Source organism: Parasteatoda tepidariorum, chromosome 10 (genome assembly GCF_982258835.1).
Source record: "Parasteatoda tepidariorum strain Cologne lab strain chromosome 10, Ptep-v5.0, whole genome shotgun sequence".
Lineage (NCBI taxonomy): Eukaryota > Metazoa > Arthropoda > Arachnida > Araneae > Theridiidae > Parasteatoda > Parasteatoda tepidariorum.
This window is the reverse complement of record NC_141764.1, coordinates 36,918,948-36,933,129: the sequence shown is the minus strand read 5'-3', so window position 1 is coordinate 36,933,129 and position 14,182 is coordinate 36,918,948. Positions and strand designations below refer to the sequence as shown.

The window sequence follows — 14,182 nt, the reverse complement described above, 5'->3', positions numbered from 1 at the left end:
TACAAGTACTTTTAATTGTAATTTGATCCGGAATTTTTAACAGTGAATTCAAAATAAACTATGGGTAAAGGGTGATTCAATGCTACAATTCCTTAACCTAAACATACTTTTTTCATAAAAAATATGCAAAATATGGTATTTCAATGTTATATGTACAAAGCTGTTACTTATAAAACTGCTTCCAATAATTTCTGTATTGAACATTTGTTGCTCATAAATGCTTGTTATGATGTATTTTTAGCACGCTGTCCGAAAAGTTCTTATAAAGTTCAGATTATTGAATCATATAATGAAAAATATACATGATTTTTAGAAGAATTATTTGAACAAGTGCGTCAGAGATTACAAAATGCGAAATAAACTCTGCAGATTGAATGATTCAATGCAACATTTTATTAATTTCAATAAGCCTTTTTACATAAAAAAGCATTCAAAATATGATGCTCCAATGAAATATGAACGAAGCTGCTCTTATAAAACTACTTCCAATCATTTTTGTATCAAGTATTGGTCGTAAAAATGGGTAAACATATATTACAAGAGTGTTTTACAAAACATTTTGATTATTGAATTAAAAAATACACACAATTTTTACAAAAATATCAGAGAATATTATATGTCAAATTAACTCGGTGGAGAGGTGATTCAATACAATTTAAATAACATTGTTTCTAAAATTTCGAACAACTTTTTCCATAAAACGCCGAGTATATAGTCAGGTGATTGTTTCGAAAAGGGGTTACTTTAATTAAGGAAAGATTTGAAAGAAAATTCTATTTCGTATGCTTAAATTACAATTAGCAAATATTTCATCACATAAAAATCTAAGGGTACCCTTTTCCATGAACCTCAAAAAAATTTTTTTTTTTGGTATTTTACATTGGGTCTTCTAAATTTAGAGATTTTTTTCAGTTTTGAAAATTAGACAAAAAGTCTTCGAGAAGCAATTTTTAGTAATTTTACGACATTTAATATGTATGTGCAGAGTGCGCAGTAGATCTAACTTCTCGCGGTGCATCTGGTAACACTTTTCAGTGGATAAAAGATCTGCATTTTGGCATTCTACTTTACTATTCTGCTCTATGGAAGACTTTTCTCGCTGAGCGTTATTGGGAGGCTAGCGATATATTAGATTAATGAACTCTGTTTCAGCATTTATTTGTACTCTGTACTCTCTTTCTTTTTACTTGTTTTCTGCTGTAATTGTTCATAATCTGCCATTAGAAATATATGTATGTATATATATATATATATATATATATATATATATATATATATATATATATATATATATATATATATATATATATATATATATATATATATATATATATATATATATATATATATATATATATATATACACATATATATATATATATATATATATATATATATATATATATATATATATATATATATATATATATATATATATATATATATATATATATATATATATATATATATATATATATATATATATATACACACATATATATATATATATATATATATATATATATATATATATATATATATATATATATATATATATATATATATATATATATATATATATACACATATATATATATATATATATATATATATATATATATATATATATATATATATATATATATATATATATATATATATATATATATATATATATATATATATATAAATATACAGAATATAATTTGAAAAATAACAATTTGATAATCAGTAAGTTGAGATGATAAAAAAAAAAGAGTATAAAAATAAAAATGGGTGGTGCTATCAAAACAAAAGAAACTTTTAACACATATTTTAACGCAAAAGCCAATATGAATTTTAGCAATTCATGTATCTTTCGTTAAATTGAAACTTTGACAGACGAAATGAATACCTTTGCCACATCTGGATCCGCCTTCGAAGCAGAACTTTCCATCCACAACTCCAAACCTTCGCAACTCCCGAAGTGGCCAAATTCCCAAGAGTTTGGGCGGAACACCTGCTGTAAGGCAGAACATGTAGTCCAATAGATGCAGGCGAGCTGGCCCACTTGCCAGTTTGCTTTTTACTGGAACGTGAGCTATCTGCACCAGGAACTGATGTTCTAGAAAGAAAGTGATAATACTGTCTTTATTAATTCTAATAAAGATAAGATCATTTGTTAATACATCAGGGTTGGAATATGTTACTTTAAAAAAGAGGGCAAGTTTCAAGTAAAAATTATTTATGAATGAAAATACAGTTTTTTCCTGGAAGAAGTGTTAGACTGGTTTGGCATATAAAAGAAGTCACATTTAATAATAAATTATTAAAATCATAAGACGAAAATGTGACAGTTCAGAAGAAACATAACACGAAAGCGTTCGTATTATCATTTTTAACAATTAAGGCTCTTATTTTCTATTCGATATTTAACAGAACTCTCTTTTTCCTAGTTTCCATTTCTTTAATACTTTTTTTAATAATTATTGATGAATGAAATATATTTGATAAATATATCTTTTAACATAATAAATATTATTTTAATCTCTCAAAATTGAGCATACGCTGTAGTATGATCAATTTTAAGAGTTTCACGAGTACCGGCATTCATGGTACCGGTACTTTTTACCATAGGATCCATTTTTATAGGAACATGTTGCGAAGCAAAAAATCTGTTATACTTTAATTCTTATAGCAATAATTACTGTAAAATGACTGAATCACTCTATTTAAATGATTATTACTGTAAGCATAATATTTTATGGTTAAATGCGTTATACGGTTTCACCTAAAGTGTCGGTACTTTAAAGGCGAATTAAAAACTGCTATTTTCCAATAAAAATTTCCCACAGCTTCAGAGTAGAAAAACTTGTTAATAATAGCATTTTGCCATTTAAATTTAAAAAAAAAAATGTAAACAGATATTTCTGTCTGACAAGATTTAAGGGCATTTTTTCGCAATTAAATTTACCCTTATAGCACGAAAGAGTATCTTATAGGAAGAATAATTTTTTTTTAAACTTAAAAAAAAATTCTTTGTAAATGACTATATAGTCATATTATCAAAGTTGGTTTAGAGCATTTTTGCGTAACAGAGTTTCCACTAGAACCTTTAGTTTAGTTAACATTTATTGCAAATATGTTGTTCTTCATATTTTTAAATAAAAAATACTGAAGTAAACAAAATATTCCGAAATATTGCTTTAATTACCAACACATGTGTCGACACTCTCATCAAATCTTAAAAAGAAATAAAAGGACAGATTTTGTAGCAAAACATGTGAGGTTTAAAATTGAACCAAATGGATCAAAACCAGGCTAATTAACAAATAACAAAAATAAAAAATAGCAAAATGATTAAAAATTTCTATGAAAATGAAATGCAAAGATGAAATTCAATGGTGAAATTAATGATGAAATGAATCATTATTCGAGATCTTTAACAGGCAGAGTAAAACAGTTTCCAAGTGCAGAAAAAGCCTAGATTCTAAAATAAATATATAAAGTTTTATCGTTAAGCTTAAGGAAAAGACAAACGAATAAAAATTGTTAAATATAAAGTGAATGCATTTTATAAAAATCGAAACAAGGTCACATTTTTCATTTATAAATAAAACAAAAATTTACAATTTTTAAATTAAAAACAAAAAGTTATGCAAAATTAAGAAACATTCATCTATTTCTCAACTACTTATAATTCCAATAAATATCCCACATTTTATACATTGTTAGAGAAAAATGGTCTTTTAGATTAAACTTGTAGTAACTTATTCCCTTCTAAAAATAGTTTTAAAGAACTTGTCTACCCAGGCACTGTTACATTGTCGCCAAAACTATTCTTTATCTGCAACATCAAAGAGCAAGTGTAACAAGAAATAGTGCTCTAAAATTTTTATCGAATCTATTTTGTTAAAAGCTTTCAAGTCTAGTCACCATTTATCTTAATTTCAAGTTTAGACAATGAACAAAGACACTGGTATTTCTATTGAAGAGTAAGATGGATATAAGTAATGTCTAGATGAAAAATTGTTCAACAGGAAGTATGGACATTATTTTTTTGGTTTCCTTAAACTATTATTCTTGAAAGATTTGATTTGTTAAATGTGCAAAATAGTGAAGGCTGTTTTGTCGTAAAATTTATTCAGTGTGTTTGTGTAAATGAATTCAATGATTTTGTAAGCATTGCATTTTTTAGCGTTGTTATAGTTTGCTCATAAGGTTCCACAAATTAAGGCGGACAATAAGAATAACATTTTTCCCATTTTCGGAATAAAAATAATAATAATAATAGCAATAATAATAATAAAAATGGTGACTTCTCCATTTTTTTATAGAGCATAGAAACTTTAATGATAACCAAGTCGAATGCATAGCACAACTGTATTTAAATATTCTAATTCTTCAATCTCTTCTAAAATCCTGTCCTGCAGTGGACTGATCATAAAAACACGGTTCTCAGCAGAACACTGAAGTCAAGCATCACTGGTTGTGCTCAGTAAGTGGGTGGAGCACCACACTGATAAGCTTGCGTAGGGACTGAGGGTGGTGGGTATCGGTCTTCGTTAAACTGTTCGACCGTAAAGTTCTCGACTTCACGCGCAGGTCATCGCTTACAAAAGCAGGGGTGCCACCCCCTCTGCAGAGGATCGAAATTGCGATGGCATGTCTTCGGATTATCCTCAGGGATGTCGCCAATAACCCATTGTTTTAGTTGTGAAAAAATTTTAATTTATATATAATGACCACATCTTTGATTTTTTAAAACCATGCGATAATTGTTTCAAACCATGCGATAATTGTTAAAACCATGCGAGACAGTGTTTAAGATATGCATAATTTGTAATAATTTCGATTTGCAGTGGGTGATTGTTGTGCTGAAATCTTTTAGATACAGTAAATGTTATGGTATGCAAATATATTTCAGTTTAATGTATTATTACAATGTTATTACTTATTTAAATGTTAATATTATACTTTCGGAGTTCGTTAACTTGTTCTGTGACATAAAACATTGATGCCTGAATAATTTTTATTTAACTATCTTGTTTTCTCTGAAATTTTCGATTCGGTTGTTGCAAAGTTAATAAGTTTCGAAACCTCTGGCTCTTGAAATCCTCTGACTCTTAATTAAATTAACTAGGTTTCATGGGTAATTTTTCGAAAATAATTAGCTTTTTTGTGCCATAACAAAGTAAATTTCTTTAGGCTAATTAATTTTTAATTAAGTTTCCGATTTGTTAAAAACACATATAAAAGTTTCAAATTTCGTTTTCTTTCCTTCTAGCCCTTTATAATAAATACCTGCATCATAAAATAGGGAATATAATTTCTGGAGAAAGCGGTTCCAATATCCATCATTCTCGTTGCAATAAATGCCTTGAGAAATTTTGAGCACGATAGACTCATGTTTGCCTCAGGCTTTTATAAATTAAGTTTAAACTAAGCACTTCTATTCGTTGTGTAATACATCTGCAATATGCATTTTCTTAATTTAAAGCCTTGAAAGCATAAAATATTTGTTTGCTAAAAAAATAAAATTTGTAAAATAAATCTGTAAAACATTATTTTCGGAAAAAGTGGTTTTAATATCCGTCATTCTCGTTGCAATAAATGCCTTGAGAAATTTTGAGTACGATGGGCTCATGTTTGCCCCAGGCTTTTATATATTAGGTTTAAACTAAGCACTTCTATTCTTTGCGTAATACATCTGCAATATACATTTTCTTAATTTAAAGCCTTGAAAGCATAAAATATTTGTTTGTTAAAAAAATAAAATTTGTGAAATAAATTTGCAAAATATTATTTCTAGAAAAAGTTTTTTTAATATCTGTCATTCTCGTTGCAATAAATGCCTTGAGAAAATTTGAGCGCGATGGGTTCATGTTCGCCTCAGGCTTTTATAAATTAAGTTTAAACTAAGCACTTCTATTCTTTGCGTAATACATCTGCAATATGCATTTTCTTAATTTAAAGCCTTAAAAGCATAAAATATTTGTTTGCTAAAAAATAAAATTTGTAAAATAAATCTGTAAAATATTATTTTTGGAAAAAGTGATTTTAATATCCGTCATTCTCGTTGCAATAAATGCCTTGAGAAATTTTGAGCACGATGGACTCATGTTTGCCTCAGGCTCTTATAAATTAAGTTTAAACTAAGCACTTCTTTTCGTTGTGTAATACATCTGCAATATGCATTTTCTTAATTTAAAGCCTTGAAAGCATAAAATATTTGCTTGCTAAAAAAATAAAATTTGTAAAATAAATCTGTAAAATATTATTTTTGGAAAAAGTGGTTTTAATATCCGTCATTCTCGTTGCAATAAATGCCTTGAGAAATTTCAAACACGATGGGCTCATGTTTGCCTCAGGCTTTTATATATTAGGTTTAAACTAAGCACTTCTATTCTTTGCGCAATACATCTACAATATGCATTTTCTTAATTTAAAGCCTTTAAAGCATAAAATATTTGTTTGCTAAAAAAATAAAATTTGCAAAATAAATTTGTAAAGTATTATTTCTGGAAAAAGTGGTTTTAATATCAGTCAGTCATTCTCGTTGCAATAAATGCCTTGAGAAATTTTGAGCACGATGGGCTCATGTTTGCCCCAGGCTTTTATATATTAGATTTAAACTAAGCACTTCTATTCTTTGCGTAATAAATCCGCAATATGCATTTTCTTAATTTAAAGCCTTAAAAGCATAAAATATTTGTTTGTTAAAAAAATAAAATTTGTAAAATAAATTTGTAAAATATTATTTCTAGAAAAAGTGGTTTTAATATCTGTCATTCTAATTGCAATAAATGCCTTGAGAAATTTTGAGCACGATGGGCTCATGTTTGCCTCAGGCTTTTATATATTAGGTTTAAACTAAGCACTTCTATTCTTTGCGTAATACATCTGCAATATGCATTTTCTTAATTTAAAGCCTTAAAAGCATGAAATATTTGCTTGCTAAAAAAATAAAATTTGTAAAATAAATCTGTAAAATATTATTTTTGGAAAAAGTGGTTTTAATATCCGTCATTCTCGTTGCAATAAATGCCTTGAGAAATTTTAAACACGATGGGCTCATGTTTGCCTCAGGCTTTTATATATTAGGTTTAAACGAAGCACTTCTATTCTTTGCGCAATACATCTACAATATGCATTTTCTTAATTTAAAGCCTTTAAAGCATAAAATATTTGTTTGCTAAAAAAATAAAATTTGCAAAATAAATTTGTAAAGTATTATTTCTGGAAAAAGTGGTTTTAATATCAGTCAGTCATTCTCGTTGCAATAAATGCCTTGAGAAATTTTGAGCACGATGGGCTCATGTTTGCCCCAGGCTTTTATATATTAGATTTAAACTAAGCACTTCTATTCTTTGCGTAATAAATCCGCAATATGCATTTTCTTAATTTAAAGCCTTAAAAGCATAAAATATTTGTTTGTTAAAAAAATAAAATTTGTAAAATAAATTTGTAAAATATTATATCTAGAAAAAGTGGTTTTAATATCTGTCATTCTCGTTGCAATAAATGCCTTGAGAAATTTTGAGCACGATGGGCTCATGTTTGCCTCAGGCTTTTATATATTAGGTTTAAACTAAGCACTTCTATTCTTTGCGTAATACATCTGCAATATGTATTTTTTTATATTTAAAGCCTTAAAAGCATAAAATATTTGTTTTCTAAAAAAATAAAATTTGTATAAATAAATTTGCAAAATAAGTTTGCAAAATAAAATTGTCCCATGGTATTCAACAAGGTGTTTTCCCTTGGAGCAGACTACAATTTCTACTTTTACGTAGTTTACAAATTTTTATTTTAAATTTAATTGTGTTGTAAAATATGCATAACAGAGGATATCATTTCGGTATTTATATGTTGTCATTAGATTCTAAATTTGACTGTTATAGCTGACTCTAAAAATCTAGAAGCGAAAAGTGTTCCTAAACACAAAACTGTCAAACATATTTAAACACTTAATTTGGAGCAATTCAAAAAATTAAATTAATATTAATGAATGATAAGTAGAAAAATAATATGATTCACAAATAGTACTAACATTACAACTCATTGAAGAAACAATCTTTATATTAAAAAACGTTTGAGATATTTTCTCAGACTCTATGTTTTAATGTATAAATACACTCTTAAATATCTGTTATTTGATTGAAGGTCTTAATATAAAATTTTTCATCCCATACGTGCACCAACACATTGAAAAGCATTTAAGTAATTATGTTCGCTCCAATACCTCTGGCATTAATGAAAACTTTTCCCCTCTATAAAATGCCCTTTTGATCCGTGTCCTTTCTAGCACTGGGGCGTTTTTTTCATTAGTTTAAATGTTTTTACCCTCTACTCAATATAATGAAACATTATCGATCAAACAGAAGACATTGCAAGCCTAAAATAATATATCTGGTTTGTAGGAGGGAACCATAGAAAGAAGTTCGAGCTGGAACATTTTGTAAGAATAAATGTCGTCAGTTATAGAGGGGGAGGGGAGTAAAACTATGGTGGAATTTTGATGGGTGTTTTTTTTCCCTATGCTAAAAGAAAATTTTGACATGCATTAAGTTTTTGTGCTTTTGTATTCGAGATAAAAGACTAGTGTGTAATATTGTGTTTTTTTGATCTTATATGAGAGTCAAATATTTTTAAAAGTAATACGCTGTTTTTTTATGCTTTTGAATTCGGCCAAGACATCAGAGGTTCTTACTCAATGTCATTTTAATAAATTCTTGTAATATGGAAAAGACTAAGGCTCATACATTTTGGTTATTTGACTTTAGATGTATAAAGTTTGTGTCAGAGAAGAGGAAGAAATAAGTGTTTATGTTTAAAATGCTTTTTAATAATTACTGTTTTTTTTTTTAATTTTGAGATTTTTCAATGTAAAAGGTAGTGTATGCATGACTAGAAAACATTCTTGCTATAAAGCTTCTATAACTTTAATTAAAAAAAATTATACAAGTTTATTTGCTAGATATATTATAATTATTAAAAGATGCGATTTTTCTAAAGTTACTATGGGATTGAAATAAGGAAAATGAGTTTAAAAACCATAGTAAGTTTGACAGGTGTAAGATATTTAAAGTGATTTAAAAATTTTTTAACTTAACCTTAAAAAATTAACGTTAATTACACCGGACAAATAAATACGGGACAGCGGCCCTTTTCCTTAAAAAATATCAGTGTAGGATATACCGGCAGTAGCATTTAACCATATAAAAACATCAATAAAGAGCATACCAGGAAAATGTATATTGGGCAGTGACTTTTGGTTATACACAAAATCTAACCAAGGGGCTATCAAATTAATCACCATTTTGAAAACCTTTTGTCAAATTAAGAAAACAATCCTTCAAATACAATTTAGTTTAAATATAATTTTTATTTTAGGATTAGAGTCTCAAAAAGTGCAATAAATAAAAAATTACTATAATTTGAAAATTGCATAATTGACGAAAAAATAGTGGAACACTAATAGACGTATCCTCTCCATTTTACTCTTATTTCTGGCGAGCATTGTGGGCAAGACCACGATTTAATCAGAAAATGCAATTAAACACATTATTAAACACATTTAATCACGATTTAAACACGTGATTGAAAGAGGAGGGATGTTCACGAGGATTTCTTTGAGGGCAATTCACCAACTCTTCTGAAAGGGGTTCACCAACTCTCTCTTCAACTCTTCTCATCATTATTACAGACAGGTTTTGCACATTGTTTCCTAGATTTTCAGTAACAGTAAGAAAAAAAACAAGTTGTCCGGGATAGCCTGGTCGGTAGGGCGCTGGAACCATGTCCGAGAGTTCATGGGTTCGAACCCTGCCGGCCGAAGACTCCCCGTGTAGTTGGTGACTGATGCACGTTAAAATTCTGTCGAGTCGCAAAGTCCTCCATGTTCCCATAACAAATCAATACCTCTGGGGATACTGGATAGGAGATCGATCGTTCTCTAATTCAGATTAAAATTACGATCTGTGGATGAATGTGTCCGCCTTATAAACAGATGTGGCAGAAATCGAATTCTTGGCCATAGATGGCACCACTGAAAAACAAGAATCGCACACTCTGACTTAAATTTGCTCGGTTTCACCAAGCAGGCTTGCCCGTGTGGCAAGTGGCATTAGAACCAGCCTACCAACCAAAAAACACAAACTATTGAAACTGAATTAATAAAAAAAGCCAAAGTACTTTTAGCATACCTTCAACAAGATTTGCCCTGACCTTCACCTGCCACTGAATGAGAAGCTCTCTCGAGTCAAAGGCAAGTACCACGACGACCTCCGTGCAGATGAGTGCCATAGTATTGCTTTCCTTGTCCAGTGTGAAACCAGTCTCCATACCGAGGAAACCTTCCAGAGACAGAGATGCTTTCGTTGGTCCATTCTTGCACCTATCCTTGCTATCTCTGTACAGTTGAAGGTGTAGGCAGTCTGTTGAAAGAAAAAATTGCGAAATTTAGAAACATTAGATTTTCAAAACATATAAAGGAAGATATAAAGACATCAAGCAATTTGTGTAATTCGTAATGATATTTTTTTCCTACGCTAGCTTTTGGTTTTTGGCTAAATCCTTTCATCTTTTATCTTTCTTGTAACTGGCGAAATATCCTAATTTTCACTTCTCATTAATTTTCATCATCCGCGTTCTTAAACCCTCAAGCATAATTGACAAACAATTCCTTCAGTTTCACTTATACACCGAAGAGCCATTACATTATGACCACCCTTCTAATAACATGTAGGACCACCCTTAGCCCTCAAAACCGCTAGCACTCGAAGTGGCATTGATGCCACAAGGTATTGATGGGTAGTCTGAGGTATATGGTACCAAGCGCTCACCAACTGGTCCTGCAATTCCCTCACATTGCTAGGGGGTAGTGTGACAGCACGAATTTGGTTTTCCAAGTAGGACCACAAATGCTCTATTGGATTAAGGTCAGGTGAATTTGGGGGCCAAGACATGACTTGAAAGTCACTGGAATGTTCCTCGAAGATTCGACCCTTATGACATGGTGCATTATCCTGTTGGTAAACACTATCCCCCGCAGAAAAAACTGTTGCCATGAATGGGTAAACATGGCGTGCAACTATGTTCAAGTAGCTTACAGACGTCAGGGATTGTTCTATGAGGATTATGGGTCCTAATGTGCCCCATCAAAACATTGTTCCTGGGTGAGAAACCGTGGAAACCTGGGCGAGCCCATTGTTATAGATGGGGGTGGTCATAATGTAATGGATCTTCGGTGTATGTGATAAATAATCCTCACCTATATTTGGTAAACTTCATCTGACGTTTTTGTAGATAAAAAAACTACAGCATCCCAATTTATTAATATTAAAAATCTTGATTGCTATGTAGGAAAGTGTACGCATTGAATTGTGGTTTTATCTCCACACAATATGAATTGTGTCCACACAATTTTAGATTTAGCTATAAATGTGTTTTTTTATTGGTAAAAATTGATTGGTGTCCGAAAATTAAATGAGTAAATTTATAGTTCTGTGAGGATATAATTTGGAACTTAAATATTCAAAACGTGTAACACGTTTTAATATGATAGCGATTGCATTTTTATTTATCATTTAACTGTTAAATGACAGAGGGTTCTTAATGGCTAGAGTTGTTGATCTATACTTAAAATCTTAATGTATTTCGACTTCTTTGGATGGTAATCAAATTTCAAAGTTCTCCGACTGCGTTTGAAATAATTATTTATATTACGAGAAAATTGGAAACAGTTATCCCAAACTTTTTAGCGGGTGTGAGAAACTAACGCCGTTCCGTTAACGAGGCAGTTAAAACACATCAAATATCAAGAAACTGAATATTTAAGCATTTAGGAAATTCAAAATTAAACATTCATTAAACTTCTAACTAATTAGTTTCTTATGATGGCTATTTTTCAATTTCTTATTTAGCAATCAAGTAACATTGTAACATAATGATCACTATTGTACATCAGTACATCTTGAGTTATTGTTATCAATATTTCGCTTTTGATGTGCCCGTTAAACGTTTAGACAATCAAAATGAATTTAAAGTACTTAGTTTCACATATTAGTTTATTATTTCTAAAATAATAATGCTATTGTTGTGCGCAGGGTGTAACAAAACTACCGTAAGGAATACAACTCGTAAATAAAAACAACTTTTCTCATTCAACATGAGGTCCAACAGTAAAAGGTATGCGTTAGATAAATGCTCAATTTACAACAAACGCTCAAATAAGGAATGATGAGCTGAGATGAAGGCTTATCATCGGTAAAGGAGTGGTTTGAAAATTCCTGCAATTGGTTAGAGCAAATCGAATATGAACATGAATCCTCAGGTGACTTGAAAGAAGTCTCAGAAATTATGTTTTTCAGCTGTTCCTGGATAAAAAACTATGCTGGACAGACGCTTTCCACTAATCCACCAAGGCTGGTTCACGAAGGCTAATTCATCTGCTTGGAAAGGTAACATTAGTTTATTTTAACTACGCGGACACCATCTCCGATCATATTTCAATTTTATACAGTAGGGTGAAAATCTCATCACTCGTATCATCAGTTTTGTTACATCCTGTATACGTCATACTAAATTACAAAATTGTGAGTGGATTTAAGAAAATATTGTGAGAAGTTGCGTTCATAAATAGCAAATCATTGTAAATGTTCTTTTTAATTAAAACAGGTATTTAACTGTTCATATACAACGCACTGTGGGTCTTACTTCAAGGTACTTAAGAGAAATCTTGTTTACAACACACGCATTTCTTAGATAATAGATTTAGTGTGACAAAATGTACATTGACAATATCATTAATGGGCATAAACTCTTTTGAAAAACTCTATTTCGTGCCACAGCTTTCAGCCAAAACAATTTTTCCATACAAATGATGAAATTTTGACGATCAAACTATTTACATTATTTGGAATTTCTTTAATCAGGCTATTGTTAAACATAAAACAAAATCACACTTATAAGAATTAATCAATTTTTTCAATTAAGAATTGCTCAATTTTACACCTAAAAGAATTACTCAATTTTTTCCGGAAGATAATAGATAGATAGGTAGATAGAAGAAGTAAAATCAACTTCGACGAGTACAAAGCAGGCGAAAAAAAAATCGCCATTTGGCGTTTACCTACCAGACATCTTTCTATATATAAATATATCTATATAGCGCGAAAGAAAGAATTTGCTCTAAGCCGTTGGCGAACGCGCTGGAGCCAATAACTTGGGAATCGCAGAGCATGGTGGGTAGGTGGGGGTGACCAAGAAGAGGACGAAGATAATATTGGCCCGGGGTTATTTCTTCGTTTAGCGGAAGACGGAGGAAAATGAAGAAACAAAACGGAGCGGAAGAAACGGAAAAATAAATAAGAAAGACCGATGGAAAAGCATCAATGCCTTGGTAAAACTACGACCTTGGATATTGACGGCACCTTATTATTCCAGGCAGAAATTTTTGTTGGCGATTTTTTTCATCATCCATGGTGCCGATATCGGCAAGATATTGCCATAACCGTCATATGTCAATATACTAATAAATTTTTCTTACACCGTTCAATTTATTTTTTAAAATATTTTTAGAATGTGAAGGGGAACTATGATTGGATTATTTTATTTCGAATTTTTTTTTCATTTGGAATATTAAATATATATGCATATCAATAAGCAGATATTGAAAAATAAAAAAAAACTTATTTTTTTTCGTTTTGTCTTAATAATTTTTTTTATTTTTCCGTTTCTTGTTTGAATGTGTGAGAAATTTAAAAAGATTTTTTTTAAAAAAGTACTTAAAATATGGATACATAGTTGAAGTTTTTTACGTTAGATATAAATAGAATTCATTTAACTACATCTTAGAATGAAACAGACTTTTGTTTTGCAAGCATTTCTTAGAAACACTATCAATTTATTTAAAAAAAAAATGGGTTGAAATTTTCTCAGGTTATCAGTGAACAATAAAGGGCTAATTTAAGCTCAGTTCAGCAGCGACAGATAATATTGTTCTCGAAGTGTTTAAAATTTTTTTCGTAGAATCTTTCAAACATAAAGGGTATTTTTTGCACTTCCTCCTAGTAATCCAATGGTCAAATAAACATAAAGAGTGAAATCCTTTGAGATAAAATCGAAAATGACTAAAAACGACATTTAAAAACACAAATTATTAACGTTTAGGTATTTAATGAATTTGTTACTTATAACG

At 29.9% G+C, this 14,182-nt stretch overlaps 1 protein-coding gene across 1 annotated transcript in view; it reads right to left on the bottom strand.

The window, feature by feature from the left end:
* LOC107445240 (uncharacterized) overlaps window positions 1-14,182 on the bottom strand; it is a 297,517-nt gene that overhangs the window by 19,502 nt on the left and 263,833 nt on the right. Inside the window, exons 3-4 of the mRNA XM_071184549.2 lie at window positions 10,188-10,418; window positions 1,895-2,104 (exon numbers count right to left, since the gene is read on the bottom strand). Coding sequence (XP_071040650.2) covers window positions 1,895-2,104; window positions 10,188-10,418 — 441 coding nt within the window. The remainder of the gene's footprint in view (window positions 1-1,894; window positions 2,105-10,187; window positions 10,419-14,182) is intronic.